Genomic DNA, 19,462 nt, shown 5'->3' on the forward strand with positions numbered 1-19,462 from the left:
CGATATGTTTGGAAAATCAGGACGAATAAAATAAATTACATGAGCTTTTTATTTTCCAAACTACATTAAAATGACGTCCTTAGATAAAAACGAGAAACGTCTGGCTCTTCTCCAATACAGATATACTATATAACTTAATTTTTATGTTGATAATTTGAGCGTGCTTTCTAGGTTATGACTGAGATTAAGAACAAAAATAAAAACGACAAATTGAAAACATTTAGTGCCCAAAAGATGAAATTGGAAATTATGGTAACAGAGTGTTGATGATATTCGACAATTAAAATGTTTTGAAGCATTCGAGACAAAGACAAGCAATCAAGGCTCCACAACAGATTTCATGTAACATTTTCACACTTTTAACCAAACCCAGATACTTATGGAAGGGCAGAGGATGGGGGCTTCAACACGACACTGGCGACGTCGATTCTCCCCTAACACCATATCTCTGCTTCCTGGTGATTTTCCACTTCCATCAAACCAAAGATATATCTATGTTTGCACGCAGCTTTCATCAGAAAACTATCAAAGTTGATTCCAAGGGCGAAAGCAAATATTGATCGCTGATTAGCTTGGAACGCAATGCTATTTTTGCAAAACGTAATGCATTAACGTACCAATGACCACATTTGGGTAGCTTTCAGTGAGTTGCTGTAGGATAACACAGTAGAGAGATGGCAGGAGAGGAAATGCCGGCCACAGTTCGGACGTTAGGCTAGTTAGCCAGCGCTCTACATGGCTAAACGATACTAAATTTGTGAATTATCCATGATTCATTCACCAACCCTATCAACAAGACAGGTAGTATACTGTTAATTCTTTTACTTGCACAGTTGATGGTGCAGCAATGGGAAGGAAGAACAAGAAGATTACTTTCAGGAGGAAGAACCTGAAATTTGGACGGCATAAAGATCATAATGAGGATGGTTTCGCATATCAAATGTGTGTTGGAACTGCTTCGTACTTGCCTCTTTTCTTCCCTCAGAATAGCAAGGACGTCAATGAATACCCTAACCACAAAGATGGAACTCAACAAGGTGGAGGAGAGTGAATTTTTAAGAAGCTGATGTAAAATAAGGATGCCTCAGGGCATCATCAACACTCAGCCGGCTCTCCTGATACAAATCCATATGTAAGAAATTCATACTTCAACAGATAAGTTCAAAGTAAAACATCAAGATGAGTAATTGCACGCTGGGAAAAGGAATCTGACTTCAAGATGCCATACACATCATAGGATTAGTAAGAATTCATTGAATCATCCAGGGTGACTGTTTTAAAAAAAATGATTTCTAAACTAAACCACTGAAGAGCAAACTTACTGGATCCCACTCTAGTAAGCCACGAACTAAACGCAAGGCCCATATATTTGGAAATCTGACAAATTAATATAAGAACACATCTCAAATAGCAAGGTAAAATCATTAATTGAATGCACCAGTAGAGGGAAAGAGAAGTCTGACCCTAATTGGAGAGGATCTCTACTCCGTATTAGATAAGAGAAATACTCTTCAGAGCACTTCCACGGAACTGGTGAACTAGAACTCTGTACACAAAACCCACAAAATCTTCATTCTTTGGATGCACATAAAAAACCTTCAACAATTGATAATATAAAGTTCTTACTCGCAAACTTAAAACAGAATTATGCTCTCTTTTCGAGGGATGTTTGATGTAATTTGGATGCTTGGTCTCTGTGTTGAACTAATCTCATTTATTTGGCATGTGACGGAATTTGTGATGCACATAAATCTTACATACTTCATTCTCCAACATCAATTTTGAAAAAGATAGATTAGGAGGTGAAGGATGATAGGGTTTTCCTTGTCTTTGTTTTTTGGGTTTTGTCTGCCACAGGGGATTAAAACGGGTCAAAGTAATTAACAACAGGAAGGTAGATATATGTCCCTCAGGCATTGGAACAATGTAAGCGTGAAACATAAGATATTATACATCAAAGACTTAATAAAATCATAAAATATCCCCCATGTTACTGTATAACAAGCTGAGAAACTGTGTACTAAGAAACTCTCGGCCAACTTTCTTTTAATGCAATGAGGAATTTCTTGTTTGCCCTCTACATTAATATCAGATTATATCACATATTAGCTTACATTTAAAAATATGTTAGCTTATTACTGAAAATACCAGATTTAAGTCCTTGCTGTTATAACTTTTTCAGTGCCTTGATGATAAGTTTCAAAAGTATCAACATGTTGCAAATATGAGTTATTGTCATTGAACAGATCATCCTTGGCTAGATGGTGTAGAGACACTATTCCAGCTACTGAATCGTGGCATTCTCAAACATCCAATTAGCATCGCCAATTGTCCTACATGAACTAATTGCAAGACTAAGAATACCGACTGTTAAATAAACATTCCAAAGACATTACAACATAGAACTTTTATGGAAGGAAGGGCCATTTGAATTCCAGTTAAGCCAAATGGGTTCTGGACTCAGTATTCAAAAGGAGAAGGAAATCACCTGACTATTTGTACCCCCATTCTGATGAAGCTTTGAGGAAATTCCAGGGATTAAGATGCACATTTCCATCAATGATCTAAGCCTGGAATCAACAAACACATTTAATTGTTTCCAGTTGCCCAAAACACCTAGAAATGACCAAGTATTTTCACAAATCTAACAGCTAAATATCCTAAGTAATAACGAAATCCTTCATGCAATAAGGTTCTTCTAAATAGACAAACCATTGTATGGCAGTATAACTTTGATATGTATAATGTATTTCAGCAATTTCAAGTTGATTGGTGTACGATTAGTCAATTAGAAAATCAAAAAGCTAAGCCAAGGAACCGAATGAAAACAGTAGACGAAAAGATACCAAGATAGAGAAGCAGATGTCATAAGATGAATAAAATGTTGCTCTGGCAACATGCATAACTGCTGCAATGAAATCAGGGTGTCCCAAGGAACCAGATGAAAACAGTAGACAAAAAGATACCAAGATAGAGAAGCAGATTTCATGAGATGAATAAAATGTTGCTCTGTTAACGTGCATAAGTGCTGCAAAGAAATCAGGGTGTGTTTGGTTGTCTTCACCAGGTTCTAATCTCAGATTCAACAGATTATGTTGACGCTGACAAAAGGACAAAAGCCAACTTCTATACCAAGCAGTCCAAGCCGATATATTATAGCGAAACAATAAATACTCCTTCCATCCCAAATAAATATCTAGTCCAATGTCCTATCTTGGGGTTTCTCAAATATGTTGTCTGATTACTACTATATTTGATATTGTTTTTATAGTCATCGACAAATGTACCATTCTATGGTCTTGGAAATTCACATGATATATAAATTATTGATAGTCTCGAACTTCATTAAATACGGCCATACGGGCAGAATAACTTGTTTTCTCAAATAATTCTTAATCTATGTCAATCAAAAGTGTACTTATGTCTCGTCCCTAGGTAAAAATCTAGGAAAACTGTTATTAGAAGCTGAACCGAGCTCAAACATTGTTTCTAGAACAAACACTTCAGTGAAGCCCAACAAAATGGTAATTTGTATCCGAAGGAACTGTAACGAAGCTAACAAAAGTAATACATTGCATTTACCTGTAAGCAAGCTCTTTCAAGTTATCGTTCCAACCTCTGAGATGCTGATCAAGAAGAGCTTGCGTTTTAGAATTTATTTGAAAAACATTTGGTGATCCTAAAATCATCTCCATAATTACCACACCAACACTCCACATATCATACCTGTCAAGGAACAGCACAGCAAAATCAATAACATTGCATATATAAGGGTAGTAGATGCATAACATGACTCTTAGTCTTGCTATAATTTTATTATCCTTGAGTCACTGATAAGCTCTTTGATAGTAGGAAACACGAAGTGCCCCCAATCTCACTGAAGTATCAACAATCATGAGAGATATAAAGATATGAAGTATAAACTTAAGTTCCACACCAAGTATGAGCCATTTTTATTTGGGAATAGAAACATATATTGAAAGAAATAAAACAGTACCTTTCATGTTTTTTACAAAATGCATTTATGATGATGAATTGTTTTCACACAAGAAACTAATGCTAATGAGGAAAGTAAAGCCAAAAGTCGGAGCCTTAGGCAGAAATTACAATATAAATGGAGACCCAAACTCTGAAGAAAATAACCAACAGTTGGTTTTAACAATCCATCTTAACAATAAGACAAAGGTTTCATGATTAGCTAAATATTGAGATACTAGGACCTTCCAATAAACTATTTACCAAAATATCATTAAAAAATCCGGCTACCAATAGAACCTTCGTTTTTATGGAAGAATGGATCCAAAAAGACAACATTAATTGCAGACATGCAGTGAAGCTTGCAGAGTTTAATTCCAAGTTATATTTGACAAAGTTTCTTAAGCCACAGCTAAGCATTAACTACCTTTAACAGTGGAGGAAGGGTATACTTATATAAAGACAGGGAAATCAATTTAAATCTGTCCACTTAACTATCCATCTCATCTTGCTGAAAAAAGTAAATACAGAAAAGCAAAAAACAAATAAAAAGAAAATCAAACATACTTTGATGTAACAGTTGAAGGCCCCTTATACCAACTGACATTCAGAAAAGCTTCTGGAGGAGCATACCCAGAAGTTTGTTCAGCGCTGCAGGATACAAAGCAAATCAAAGTCAATTAGCAATAAGAGCATAGAGAATTGATCCACAGATAAGATTGGATACTGTTTAAAAATGAGAGGAAATTGGTGGTTCTAACTTCTAACCTATTAAATACATTTCTCTAGAAACAGTTAAAGAAGGTAGAAATAACCTCAAAACTAACCATTCAGAATTCTAAGATATATAAACATTTGTCACAGCCCAACAAAAAAAACAAAGATATAAAGTACAGACCACTACTCACTAGGGCAGGTGGTCGTGGGCCTCACCTAGTACTAGTAGAGGTAAGATGTAAGGATTCTAACCCTGTCCCTCCCCTTCTTCCCTTGTGTTCAGAGTTCACTTTACAATAAGGAAAAGGGAATTAACGAAGTGCTCTGTGCTCCACTGGGGCCAATTCATGTTTATTCATAGTATTTGCAGACTCTGCTTAAGGGGATGAAGTAATACTAGAATTTGGGTGCTGAAATTACTGGCCAAATACTGAATGACACAAAGTAAGGATATGAAAGCAGCTTTCTAGTCTATACTAGCTTGTCATCCTCTACATAAGATCTAGAAAATACACTTGAAGGATGGAAGCAATATGCCATCTGGAGAATGTATTACCTTGAAGGTCCAACAGATCCATACAAATGTTTCACCGTGAAATCATTTACAGCACTACCAAAGTCAATAATGCGCCTGCAATTGACAAGAAAAGGACGTCAGGAACTTGTCGGAGATATTATACACATTGGGATCAAAGAATACATCACAACTTAGTTGAGCAGGTTTGCGACATCCATAACGTGCTTTTTACAGGGATAACCAAAGCAAATCATTTGTCAACTAAATATGGAACCCTTTGTCATAGTATGCGTTGGGTGTTATGATAGAATTGTTGGTAGAATGAATAGTTGTTCCAACTAAAGCAAATAGCTAAAAGTTAAGGCCGCGCAATTCATCACAGTAAAAAGGAAACTACAGTAATAAATTTTAAGAACCAGGATACAGAAACACAAAGATAAATTCGAAGAATCAGTACATTTTAGTAGTGTAGTTCTCGCTACTATTTGGAGTTGCTCTCAAGCAGCTTCCTGAGTCTTGGTCTTCAAAGCACATTACCATGTTTTCTTGCAAGAGAACATATGACATCCTTGATTAGATTTTGACTGTGTAGAATAAGGCACAGAAATGCACAACCTCATATGCCTTCTTACCAGGTTTGATATCCCTGTGAGTGATGTTGCGGTCATGGCAGGACTTGATTGCCATCAACTAAGCAAAACACAAAGTGATACATTACAAGGTTGAAGTGAGAATCAGAGATTCCATTTTATACTTAAACATCACCTTCTTTTAGATTTAATCCTGATCCCAAAATTCTACCCCAACTCTTCCCAGCCCAAGGTGTATCTGGAAACCAATTTATTATGAACCAGGCAGCCGTGTTCAATTGTTCGTTCAAGCCAGAACCCAATTATTTGACTATGAAAGAGCGGTTTGAAAATTCTACCCCAACTCTTCCCATGACCTTTAAGGTTCAGATTCAGTTTGAAAAAGCGGTTTTCTGGATTTTCTTTAATATATACTTCCTCTGTCCTTTGGGTTGTCCCATTTGACTTGACCTGTTTCGTTTTTGGGTAATCAATTTTCACTATAATAAATATAGGTCCACACACCTTTACGCTACAATCTTACTCTCCAAAATAACTGTACCGAAAAAAATAGGCCAAGTGAGGTGGGACGGAGGGAATATCTACTTAAGTTTTATTTTTAAATTTGGACTAATGGTCGAGATTTGCAAATCAATGTAGATGAATGGCTAAGATATGTAGACCGTTGGGTTGGAAAACTGCTGATTTTCCTACTTATTTTCTAATTTTTTTCAAACTGCTAGATGTGCTGAGGTTTCGGAACCAGGAATCAGTGGTCCCTAATCATTGTAGACCTCTAGAGACAGGTAATTAACAAAGGGTTCTCACGCTTCTTAATGTACTACTTAAGCAAATAGTATTAGCCTACCAACTGCCATATTATATCACGAAATTCCTCTTGTCCAGCTTCCGTTGTCTTTAACCAGTGCCACCATTTTGAAGCACGTAATATCTGCACACGCTTCCCATGGTCACCTCTTTCTTTGTCAGCATCACTGACCACATCTTCTGCAGTATACAGAAGTTTTGACAAGGAAAAACCTTCATGACGAAATACAAGCCATATCTCGTTAGACCGTGATTCAAAGGATTCAATGTATCTAGCAATGTGATTTAGTCCTCCTTCATAAGCAGCTCCACTCAATCTTTTTTCCCTAAAAATCACATCCTCGGGACTCGAGGATTCCTCAATCTCTTGTTTGACCGATTTATTTACATTTCCAAAGCCATGTGCACTGCAATGTGATAATTTCCAGATGAAATCTGGTTCTTTAGACGATGATGAACCTTGTAGAGAATTGGAGGCATTTAAAAAGATTTCACCAAAATATTTCTCACGTAACCCACTCAAGTAAGCACCAATTCCTCTTTCAACCTGCGCATAGAAACCACAAATTGCTATATCAACCATTTGATAACTAATGAGAAAGATCCAATTGCTAGTATATAATCCATGTATATTTCACTAGACAAATCAATTAGAGAATACAAAAAGAGTAGCAAAACATTTTGACATTCTCTGGCAAAATAAGAGAATAAAGATAATATTATCATAGAGTAACTATTTAGATTGCTAATTTAAAGAATTAGAATTTCAGGAGCTTTAAAATTAAACAATGATTTAATTACATTGATTGCAATCTCGGCATCTCCATTAGAGCACATTTTTACTTTTCTTGACACCCAACTGGCTTAATCTTTTGAGTTTTACAAGTAAACTAATTGAAACAACTGAGGTGTCTTTCAAATTTACAGAACTTGAGCCGAAGACAATCACTCGGCACATAGAAACTCAGTTCTACCATGAAGATCAAATAAAGATGTAGACAATCATCCAGCCAAGACTCAATCTCTGACGTTTTAAAACCAAAACATCTGAGGTGTCTCTGGACTTCACAAAACTGCAGCTCAAGAGATAAATAGTATGTCCAGTACACACATAGTGGTAAAAAATTTGGAAATTATAACTTCAATTGAATGTGATTCTCATGTGTGCTTAATGACTTTATATATTAGTTCAACTTTTCTCCTTTTTCTTATGAAAATTTAAATCCTATGACAAAGGGAAAGTAGGGTGGGGAGATTTGGAACCTTGACCTCTTCTCTTTTCTAAGAGAACCACTACCAACACTCCTAGCAAGCATCGAACGACTATATTCTCCTTGCATATTTCATCACTATTTTATTTGCCAAAATTACCTCTGGTCATTTTCATGTAATTATGTAGTTAAGAACTGCATCTTCAAGAAAATAACAATGGCTCCAACTCTATGACGCAAGTATTATCTTATGTTTGTTTTCTTCATTTTCTACAGAAAGACATTTTTGAAGATATTTATGAGTTAGTATTGTAATGGCAGAGCAAAAGATTCTTCTAAAATTTCATATGAGGATGTTTGTCGTGTACGAGATTGAAAAGGTTGCCTAGACGCAGGTGTGACCCCCCTCAGCATTCAAAGAATGGGGGAGTAGCAAACAAGAAAACTACCATACCGCACCATTATCCGCTTCAAAATGAACATATAGAAGCATTGAGATCTAACATGTGAAAATACAATGAAAGAAGATAGTGGATTTGATTATGTACCATTATCCTCTTTAAAATGAACATATTGTCATCAGAATTGCCTCCTTTGCAATCTTCAAAAATCGTATTTGTATCTTCATTTTCATCATGTGCAGTCGTTCTCTCATTTCTGTAGAAACCATTTTCTTCTACATACTTTCTTTGGGAATACTTTCCAACTTGAGAACAATTCCAATTGAAAGCGAGCCAAACTTCACCAAATGCTCCGCGATCAAACTTCTTCTTCAGTATGTACCTACAGTCAAGGCATGTGAAAAGATCCAAAAATACATAATAACATTATTGGCTAATTGACAAAACGAGTCCTATTCAAGAAAAGACAATTATAGTGAAGGCAGATTCAAATAGTTGCTCCATTCAACAATTATGGCATTTCTAGACTATGTCAATAGGTGCATTCTCAGGTTCTACAAAAGAAACAAACTAATCTATACCAGGAAAAACAACTACACACTGAAAAACATAGCTACATCTAAGTCACCAAGTTATATTTAAGTTGTCAACTTGAAATTAACCAAAAAAATGAGGGCTCGAGTAGAATTAAATCAGTCAGTCCAAGGTAAGTTTAAATTTATACAGTAACAGTATGCTAAAAGCATTTCCTCATGGAGCCTTAATGATGTAGAATTTTTTTGTGTAAATTAATACTTCAATCTATTCAATTTAACTCGATCACCTAATGCTTCAGCTTCCAGGATAACAGAAGCCCTCTTCTTGAATAACTAGACTGTAGAATGAATAACAACTACCAGCTACAAAATTTAATAACTCATTTTCATCAAAATCAGCATCTCGTCAAAATCCCAAATGGTCTTTCACCATTGAAACATTAAGAGGACAGTATAAAACTTCACTAAAGAGCTCACCCACCTTGTATCTGATGTTGCATGCTCACTTTGACCAGAATTATGTAAAGGAATTGATTCCAGCAAACCAAGGAATCTTGCAAAGCTATCAGAACTCATGCAGTGACCTTTCTCCTCATCAATATATGATCCAAAGTGCATGCATGTATGCTGATCACTGTAGAAATCTAAAAATCGGCCTGCATGTCAAAATAATAAGACTTCAATTACCGGAATCAATTACCGGAAGTAAACGCAAATCATATCACAACCAAGTTTTCACAGTTTATCAAGTGGCATTGGCTGTGAAAAACCTAATACATATGCCACTTTTTGAGAGCATCAGAACCAATTGATTTTCATGAAAGTTGAACTTAAACTTACTCCAGGTAAACTGATTGGTGCCACTTAAAGCAGGTAATTGTTCTGCCACAGGTTCACGGTCATCCTTGTGGATCCAAAATGTGTAATCATCATTCACATCAAGATTCTCAGATAAATAAAAGCATCTAAACTTGTTGTGCTTTCCTTCAACCTGTAGCAAGAAGCAAAGTTTCATAACCTAATAAGTTTCACTTTTTGTATCATGTTGAAGATTGATTATTGAAAACAGAAGGAATAAGGCCAATTTGCATATGATCAGTGATACAGATCAGTATTTAGTTATAGTTAATTAATTATATATTGTTTCTTTAATTTATTTAGTTATTTAGGCTTAAGTTATTTAGGGCTAGAATAAAGTAATGGGTCATGCTTTTGTATGGGCTTTAAGATATTTCTTGGGCCTCAAGTTTCTGTAGGTCTTTAAATAGTTATTAGTGAGTTAGGGTTAGGATCATCGTTGCAGTATTATTCTGGACAGCTTCTGTTGTAGGCCTCGCAAGAGGAGTTCGGGACAGCGTTCTACTTCTCGTTGTAGGCCTCGCAAGAGGAGGTTACTCTCTGTTTTCCTTGTTCAGTTTTTATTTCAATTTATTTTTCTTTCAGCTCTCCTGTTTTCTGTTTATCTCAAACCCTTCACTCTATCAATTGGTCCGACCTGCCGGATCAAAAAAGATGATGGGGAAGACGATAGAGAAGGGTGTTGAGCCTGTTGACTCGATCTTGACAACATTTGAGCGAATAATGGAGAAACTCAATCGCATTGAGGAGTTGCTGGCAATTCGATCAAGAAAAATGAAGCCCTCTCCCATTCCTTGTAGCCAAGATAATGTCAAATCAGCCACGCCGCATCCACATCCTGTTTCTGTGCGGACTCCACCGCATCCACCTTCTGTTTCTGTGATGACTCCACCGCATCCACCTTCTGTTTCTGTGATGACTGCACCGCATCCACGTCCTGTTTTTGTGATGACTCCACCGCCTCCACATCCTGTTTCCATAATGACTCCCCCACCTCCACCTCCTGTTTCAGCGACAAGTCTGCCACCTCAGCCGCCTGTTTCCCTGACGCCGCCGCCTTTGCCTCTTGTTTCCATGACGACACCTACTTCTCTTATAGAGACAGTGGTCGTGGTGGCTTCTGCCCCTTCAAATATACTTGTTGTGGCGCTCCCTACAAGAACTTCATCTCTTTCAAGGGTTGCTCCCCTCTCTACATGGGTTGATTCGCTCTCTACAAAGACTCTTGCGCCAACAAGGATGTACGCCAGCTTTGCTCATCGAGATTGGAAGGAATTGAGTCAATTAACTAAGGAGTTTCTCACTACGATAAACTTAGGCAGAATATATAAAGCCTCTCCAAGGATCACAGTGCAGCAAGGGGAATATGAATTTCCCAATCAAAATAGCTTGAAGACAGGGCAGATTTGGGATGTTTTTTGAAGTGCTTACAGCCTTGAGGACAAGGCTGTTTCGAAGAGCGAAGGAATTGATACAGATCAGTATTTAGTTATAGTTAATTAATTATATATTGTTTCTTTAATTTATTTAGTTATTTAGGCTTAAGTTATTTAGGGCTAGAATAAAGTAATGGGCCATGCTTTTGTATGGGCTTTAAGATATTTCTTGGGCCTCAAGTTTCTGTAGGCCTTTAAATAGTTATTAGTGAGTTAGGGTTAGGATCATCGTTGCAGTATTATTCTGGACAGCTTCTGCTGTAGGCCTCGCAAGAGGAGTTCGGGACAGCGTTCTACTTCTCGCTGTAGGTCTCGCAAGAGGAGGGTTACTCTCTGTTTTCCTTGTTCAGTTTTTATTTCAATTTATTTTTCTTTCAGCTCTCCTGTTTTCTGTTTATCTCAAACCCTTCACTCTATCAATCAGCAGGAGTGAGATACATTAATCAATCATCACAAACAAAAGATACAAACAACTAAGGTATATCCAAAGTCTATACGTCAATTTCTCATCAAACTGAAACAATCAATACAGCAATATATCATAAAACAGTCACCCAAACAAATTATACACACAAGAAGAATGCTAAGTGTCTGCAAGCCAAAAAGAAATTTTGCAGTGTACAACTAAAAGCATCTTACCTTATCTATTTGTTAGATTTCTGGTTATTCTGCACCAAGTTTCTCACTATTATTTTTAAAAAGGTGATGAATATGATTAATGATTATATGAGATGAAATAAATTACTATAAGAAAGTTGGTCTACACATGCAAAGTTAAGGTGACCTTCAATGTTCCCTGAAACAAGTGATCTGAATCTTGTCTTAATTCTTTTACTAAATTCACCATGTTTATAAGCAATCTATCATACCATATTATTATCACAAGAATGAAATAATTTCTTCTGATAGACAAAAGTTCTGCATGTAGAAAATAAAAGCAGCTTAAAAGGAGATGCAATAACCAAAACATCACAGAGATTTAAGGTAAACAGGGAGCACATCAGCTATAGATTCGAGAGGGTAAGATGTAGGTTTCCAGAAAATAAGCTAAACCGTGTGTTAGAGCCTGTCCTGTGCGTATATGCTAGAACTCCATCCTACAGTCAACTTGAAAAGGGCTCGTAAAACAGGAAAAACCAAACATCCTTTGGTAATATTGGGACCAAACAATTTCAGTGCAGGCTGACTCTAATTATGACCCTTCATTGTATCACAAAAGCTTTATGACCCACTTTTAAGATTGTTACTATATTGCTCCACTTCAGGGTTTTACTGTCAAAAGTATTGCAGACTTTTTCTACTGCATCAACCTAATATTAAAGCTACATCTAATCATTTAGAATGTGAGAAAGCCAATTCTGGTTTAGAAATTTACCAACTCAAACATACAAGTAGGTAAGAGAACTCTGTCAAAAGAGAAATCAACTAGATAATCCCCTCCAAAAAAATCATTATGTTGTTGCTGGTCTGCAACAAGACAATAGGTCTAAATACACATAGGAGGCGTTTGGTTTGGTGGATGGGGTAGATATGATTGATAAGATTGGAGGGGTGATTAAATAATCCGCCCAACTTTGGAGGGATAAATAATCACTCAATCGGATGAGTAGATGCGGTCCGAGTTATCGATCACGGGCCCAATCATGCAAACCGAACACTTGATTAAGTTGGATTATTCTATCAATCATGCCTTATCACTCAAACCAAATGCCTCCATAGGATAAGGTCCAAGCTCATAACTAGAAGAAGGTCCCCAAACCATTTGTACCACCAATTTGTAGTCTGTATTACTTGATTTAACCAATTTACGGCAACACTGATGTGAGACTTGTTACAAGTGTTGGTGATGCACTTTTAAATGTATGCATTAGAATAAAACAGGAATGCAACAAGAAACAAAACTGTAACAAGAAAATTAAGTTACTAACAGATATAGAGGAAAAAGCTTATGTTGCTTGTTCTAGGCCTTACCAGTAACCTATCAAACTTGGTAACATCTGGAAGCAGCTGCAGTTCTGCAAGTACTGAAGTGTTGGCATCAGCTACACAAATGACAAGGGTGTAGATTAGATTCCAGCAACAGACAGTTCAAATGTGATTACTGATTCAAAGGAGAAAGATACAGATGGGCACCAGAAAAATATGAACGGCCTTGAAACAGCATCACAACTAGGTCTGTCATAGTTATTAGGACACTCAATTCAAAAGACAGCTGAATGCCAATCGCTGCTCGATTAATAAGGGCTACTGATTGAGAAATATTTTTGTATTTCAAAACAGCAGCATGCATGAACAGGGATATATTTGCTTCCATAAAAGATGATGAACTTGTCCTTTATGTCAAGATTTTGGCATTCATAAACCACCACCCTCCCCCTCAACCCAAAGAATTAAACAACAAAAACACGCAACGAACTCTTCTCTATGAGTAGGAACGGTTACAAGAAACCCCCAGGCTTAGGTGAATCCAGTCATCTGAACCTTGCCACAATCTCCAGAATGCAATGACCCATGCACATCAAATGTAATTGCTGAAGACTTTGTATACATACATCCATATATATATATATATATATATATATATACTTATTTAGTAGACTTTCTATGGTATGCAGATCCTTTTATTTTAGGTTTAGATTGTAACCTAGTTTCTGCTCCCTCTATATATATACATACAGGGTCGGGGGAGTCTTTATACAGGTATAATATAGAAAACATTTTTTCTTCAATATATGTCTTTCTTTAATTCTCTTCTACAACAATAATTTTTGAAGAGGTTGAACCAACAGAATTCTTTTCCATTTAACCACCCAATAAAACATTAAAGTGTCACCTAAATCTGGATAATATAAGCTTTTAACAAACACAAGAATATATTATGAGCAACAGCAGATAATATCAAGTAATGTGTGATAGTAACTAATAAAATTCGGCTAAGAGGCTGGAGTTGAACCTTACCAACTCGAAATACAATTTGGCAACTTCAGGAATTAAACAAATAAGTTGAGAAACTCTATATTGTCAGAACTATCAAAACCGGAGCTGAAAATTATAAATTCCATATATTTTTGAAGCTCATATGTGTTACTAAAATTTACAAAGCGACACTTGAAGTTAAAAAGGTCAGCTGTGCATCCCCATTAAGTTTTAAACCACTTACATTTCAGCCAAGCAATTAGACACATTTCTGTGGAATTCTCATGGTCTAGTGTCGTGATTGCTGGGGTCTAAGCCTGCAGATACTCCCATGGACTCAATAAGAACATAGGACATGAAAAAGGTAGCGCTCCAGTGGATAGGGGAGATATCAGAGACTTGTAGGTCATCTCATCAACCTCTCACACACTCGACCTGATATTGTTATCTTGTTGGTGTTTGGTTCGGTTTATGCATCAATCCAAATGAACAACATATGAATGAAATGAACAGGATACTAAGGGTTAAGATGTCACCAGGGAAAGGTTTATTCCATTATACCAAAAGAGTGGCAACAAAGAAGTTCAAATTTTCTCAGATACGGACTAGGCAGGAAACGTGTTACACAGGCAGTCAACATCAGGATATTGTTCCTTTGTTTGGGGAACGGAAAAGCAAAAACAGCCTGCGGTTTCAAGAAGCAGTGCAGAGGCAAAATTGGGCTCCAGCCTTGGTATTTGTAAAGAAGTTTGGATTCAGTGATTGCATGATGAATGTGGGTTACTTGCAAGAATCTATCAGGATGGTTTATAGCAATCAGGCAACGACCAGCATTGCAAAGACTCTACACCATGACCAAACAGAACACACTCGGTTATACAACTTTTGTACACGCCTACTAAGTCTCAAACTGCAGATATCCTCACCAAAGCCCTGCCATGTACTAATTTTGAAGAGCTATGCCACAACCTGTGTATGTATAGTGTCCACCACCCAACTTGAGCGGGCCTGTTGGATTCTTGTGACTGTAGGAAGTTTATTTTTCTTAGGCTTCTGTAACACTGGAAATTCTTGTATTAAATTCCAGATCTCCTCATAATTCTCTACCCTTATTTAGTGTAGGAATTTCATTTATTAGTTCCTAAGTTTACAGCCATGTTGTACAGCCTCTCTATATAGACTTGTACAGTTGTACTGCAACTCATTGCATACTCGAAAATCATATGAAATGAAACCTTCAACATTTCTTCAATTTCATATCTGTTATGGGCCCAAGCATCTAAGTACTACCAATAATAATAATGGCAAACCGATTAAATAAGTTCAAAAGAAAATCATGTTTTTTAAACTCCTGTGAGAACAAAATGATGACAAGAAGAATGTAATAGTCCAAAAAATTTCAGAAAGCTTTTCAACTGTTTCTTTAAGAATGTTCCTGGCACTAAGTTGCAAACTGTTAAACATACTTTTGAAAGAGTGACTGAAATGATGGGTTAATATTTTCCTGCAAACATCAAAAACAGTGACTTCGCAAGAAGCGAATTTATACAAGAATTTTATACTGGAGAATAAGATGTAAGACATCAAAAAACTTTAGCTGCACCATGTCCAAACCTCTAATCACAGATGAGATACTTTTCTTTTTTGTTAGTGTATAAAATTATCCTAAACAGTGAGCAAATGCAAACCACTTCAAGAAAAGAGAATCACCTGAGTTCACATAGATCTTCCGTTCATCTACTACTCCCAAGTAATCAGGTTTCCTGTAAATCCCGCCCCCAAAAGTTTCAACAGAACCTCCTGCTCTCGTGTTAATCACTAGAGCTGCCAAGTTATCCATACTTCCTTGTTCAAAAGCAGCATTAACTATGCAATCGGCCAATGAGGATGAACACGAAGAATTGAGTTTCTCCCGAACAGTGAAGCGGGAAAGGGGTTCCCACAGTATATCACAAATGTCTTGGGGGTTAAGCTTTTCAAAGACACCATCAGTTGCAGCAATAACATAACTGTCATTGCCTGTCAAAGGTTGCCAATCTGTCACCTCAGGTACTGAGATTACACCAAAGCTGTTAGCACGGCAAGAAGAATGAACAGATCAGTTTTCATTTGTATTTTTGTTTGAAGTGGAAATGATGAAGTGTAAAGCGAGAATCTCTAAAGTTTAAGTCATTTGATTCAAAGCCACTTATCAGTTTGAAGGGTATGTATCAAAATAAATCCTCTTGAATAGAAACAGTTTTACTTCTTAAAATGTATGTCCCCAATTGCTCTGGATACAGCCAATTGGCCATTGACTCGAGCTACACCGGCCCATTTTGAAATATTTCCCCCAGCAGATTCAACCCGGGATTTTTCATCCTCTTTATCAGGATGGTGATCGTTTGTGAGCTCCTTAGCAATTAAAACTGTCCACCCATTAGATGCCATTTGCTTTATGTGATCTCGCTCATTTACAGATGAAGAAACACCCTCAGCTCTTCTCTGCCTGATGATCCTAAATACAGTGGCTACAATTGGCAACACCAAGTGGAAGTAAGAAACACGAGCTTTCATTCATATCAAGTGAAAAATATAGAGTTTGAACATGATAGTAAATTGATATTATTGAAACTGCAAGTATAGTCTAACCTTTAGCCTCAGATGGAGATTGATATACTTCAGAGCATAAGAATGCCTTCGAGTCACCTAAATTAGCAACTAGAATTTGAGCATCTGCTAGGAGCACAACTGCTGCTGTAGTGCCGGACTTCAGGTTGTATCTTGATGCATCCTTCATTGACCAGATAGCCATATAAGAAAAAGGCAAGAAACAAGTATATTAATTCTTCAGTTACATATAACTCTGGAAAAAAAAAATCTTCAGTTACATAAATAAAACTCGCCTTAGTAAACTTTGCATCAATGTCATGGATTGCTCTTAATAATGCTTCCCTCAACAAGTCAAAGGGGAAAGATCCATCTAAAATAGTTGACAAAGTCACCTTGAACCTAAAAAGTCAAGTTTCACTTACAAATGTCATGCCTATGAACTGAAAGGAAAGATACTTAAACCACAATTTATATGAACAATATAGCATGCAACCATCAGGTTTGAATATATGAATCTTAGACAGAAAGAGTCCAAATAATTGGGATAACATGAGTAAAAAGATGTACACAAGGTAAAAAAAGTCATCAAAATTAAGTTCAAGAAGCAGCACAATCTGATCTTGAATACAGCCAAAACACGCACCATTAGCACACATTATTAACATAAATTGACTGGCTGTCTTAACCCAGAGTACTCTTCATGATTCTCATATTAAGGAATAGTCAGCTTTATAAAGTCCACCACCCCCATCAACAGTTACAAATGAAGAACATCCCTATAAAATTCTTGCAAATCAAAAACAAATATATCATTCAAACGAGACCAAAAAAGAAAGACCTCCCAAGATTCAGAATTCGGCCATCAATGTCCTCGTACTGAATCTTCTGGAAACCAGCAGCATCTTCCCCTTTACTCGGCAGCCTTCTCATCAATTTCTTCGACAAAAAGGAGTAAGTAGTATCCAGCAGAAAGTAAGTATGCAGAACAAAATACTCCAGCAGCAACTCCGACGCCATTTCACTAGCTTCCGAGCCATTATGTCCATCAAAAACCGCCATTATCCCAACACTCATTTCCTTAACCCCCTTCGGACCTTCAAAAGAACAAAAAAAAAAAACAGAGTATTCAATCACCACAATTTCCAAAGATTAACCACTCAAAGTTAATTTTCAGCACAACGTACCTGGAAAAGGGATGCGAAGGTCGAGAAAGCAAAGAGTGCGATCCTCCTGCGATTTCCGGCGGCCTTGGAGCGCAGAAGACTGACACGTCAGCGACCGCGATTCCGGCCGCCGATTGGACTGGGATTTGAAATTCGAGAGGTTCCATCGAGGGCATTTTGGGGATTGAAACACCGCCGTCGCGCCACCTTCTCGGTACACCGTCAAGCACGTCGGCGATTCTCCTCCGACGGGAGGGGTAGCGCTGAGCGCCAGCCCCGAAAGCAGGAGAAGCAGATCAAACACGTTGAATATCATCATCATCTGAAGATGAAATCAAAAGGAAGAAAAGAATTTCCAGTTATTCATACACAAGGGAAGCTAAATTCGGGCTGGCGCGTATAGATCAAATCTGAGGATATAAATAGCATTTCAGAATTTGGGCCGGCCAAAGGCCCAGTCATGAGCAAATGAAAAATCGAATTATTTCCTCCATGTTTTTTTTCTCTTTTCTAATTTATCTGTTTTTTCCCATCAAATTAAAATTAATTATATTCACATCCCATTTTTTTCTTCTTATAGCCCCAAAGTTAATTAAAGTTCAAAAACAATTTTATTCAACATTTTCTCTTACAGACCCCAAACTATTGTTCAGTTAATTTTACGAATTAAACTTTTTTTATTGGAAATTAATTATGGTTCAGTCACTATAAAATTGAAAAGCCATGTTAATCAAGTTTCCAACACAAAAATTATGCTAAAAATAAAAATTTTACAAAAAGTATTTGTTGTTTTACGAAAGTCTTGACATGATACTGCTTCTATACACTTGATGTTCATTTGAAAGAGGATTTGTGATTCAATTCGGACATGGAAACATGAATTTGATTATATTAAATTATGGGGATGAAAATATTATTTTATATAGTTATTATTATTCTACTAAAGTCTGCTAAAATATTTATTTTTTTCTATACTAGAATTCAGAATATTCAACCAACTTTCAATAAACTATGGAATAAATTGATTTATTTGAAAGTGAATTATAGATCAAGTCATATACCACTAAAAAGTCTTATGAATTTAGTTTAAGCAAAAAAAAGTGACGTAGTTAAAAATTGATGCGGTCTTACAGAAAGTTCTGATTTTCGTATTATTTGCTCCCTCTGCAGGGTGTGCAAGGATTTGATTCTTTAAAAATTGAACATAAATTGAACTTAATAAAAGAATGAATCGAACTTTAATTTTTATATAATGCAGAATTTTGATGATTTCAATAGCAATTGTTGATGTTTTTTAAACCAAAATATAAAAGATAAATATATAAATAAAAGTGAGACACATGTGGAAAATCAAAAAAATGTAATAGAAAATCCCAAAATATAAAAAATAAATATCTAATTATGAAATGGGGAACGCGCACACACACGTTAGATGAGTTGAAAATGAAGAGGTCTCATGTACATACGTCCACATAAGAGAATCTATGATCGAAAAGTTAGAAAATTCAATATGATGTAATGTTGTTTACAATAAAATGATAATATTAAAAAAAAATACTCACTTTAAATTTTATATAAACATGTGCAATTTGTCTTGGAAATTTACATTTGTTAACTATTTTCAATTGAGGAGGTCTCATGTGCTGAAGTCCACATATGTAATGCCCCGCTCTTTTAAATATATATTAGATTAAACATGTGCATTAGTTATAAAATTCTTTTAATTATTTATTGTGACTATTT

At 36.3% G+C, this 19,462-nt stretch overlaps 3 protein-coding genes across 9 annotated transcripts in view; 1 reads left to right on the forward strand and 2 right to left on the reverse strand.

The window, feature by feature from the left end:
- Window positions 1-19,462, reverse strand: part of LOC131016333 (uncharacterized) — a 609,307-nt gene that overhangs the window by 403,112 nt on the left and 186,733 nt on the right. The window lies entirely within an intron of this gene.
- Window positions 220-18,114, reverse strand: LOC131016306 (probable inactive protein kinase At3g63330). Of its 7 annotated transcripts, none has more exons than XM_057944979.1 (22): window positions 17,741-18,114; window positions 17,395-17,650; window positions 16,850-16,955; window positions 16,596-16,737; window positions 16,210-16,474; window positions 15,675-16,033; window positions 13,020-13,090; window positions 9,595-9,745; window positions 9,236-9,410; window positions 8,366-8,600; window positions 6,647-7,153; window positions 5,842-5,899; window positions 5,667-5,754; window positions 5,249-5,323; window positions 4,543-4,626; window positions 3,583-3,726; window positions 2,489-2,570; window positions 1,464-1,546; window positions 1,323-1,377; window positions 890-1,010; window positions 618-786; window positions 220-492 (listed from the first exon to the last, which is right to left on the reverse strand). In XM_057944979.1, exons 1-20 carry the CDS (start codon window positions 18,039-18,041, stop codon window positions 999-1,001), a joined length of 3,249 nt encoding a protein of 1,082 aa, XP_057800962.1. In that variant the 5' UTR covers window positions 18,042-18,114; the 3' UTR covers window positions 220-492; window positions 618-786; window positions 890-998. The 7 variants fall into 7 exon arrangements, with proteins under 7 accessions (XP_057800962.1, XP_057800959.1, XP_057800955.1 ...); XM_057944976.1 differs by having other exon boundaries at window positions 890-1,115; XM_057944972.1 differs by having other exon boundaries at window positions 874-1,115; window positions 17,741-18,105.
- Window positions 9,769-11,377, forward strand: LOC131016330 (protein TRACHEARY ELEMENT DIFFERENTIATION-RELATED 7A-like). The gene is made up of 2 exons (XM_057945018.1): window positions 9,769-10,144; window positions 10,198-11,377. The coding sequence occupies exon 2, from the start codon at window positions 10,267-10,269 to the stop codon at window positions 11,032-11,034; it is 768 nt and encodes a 255-aa protein (XP_057801001.1). The 5' UTR covers window positions 9,769-10,144; window positions 10,198-10,266; the 3' UTR covers window positions 11,035-11,377.

Source organism: Salvia miltiorrhiza, chromosome 3 (genome assembly GCF_028751815.1).
Source record: "Salvia miltiorrhiza cultivar Shanhuang (shh) chromosome 3, IMPLAD_Smil_shh, whole genome shotgun sequence".
In the NCBI taxonomy this organism is placed as follows: domain Eukaryota; kingdom Viridiplantae; phylum Streptophyta; class Magnoliopsida; order Lamiales; family Lamiaceae; genus Salvia; species Salvia miltiorrhiza.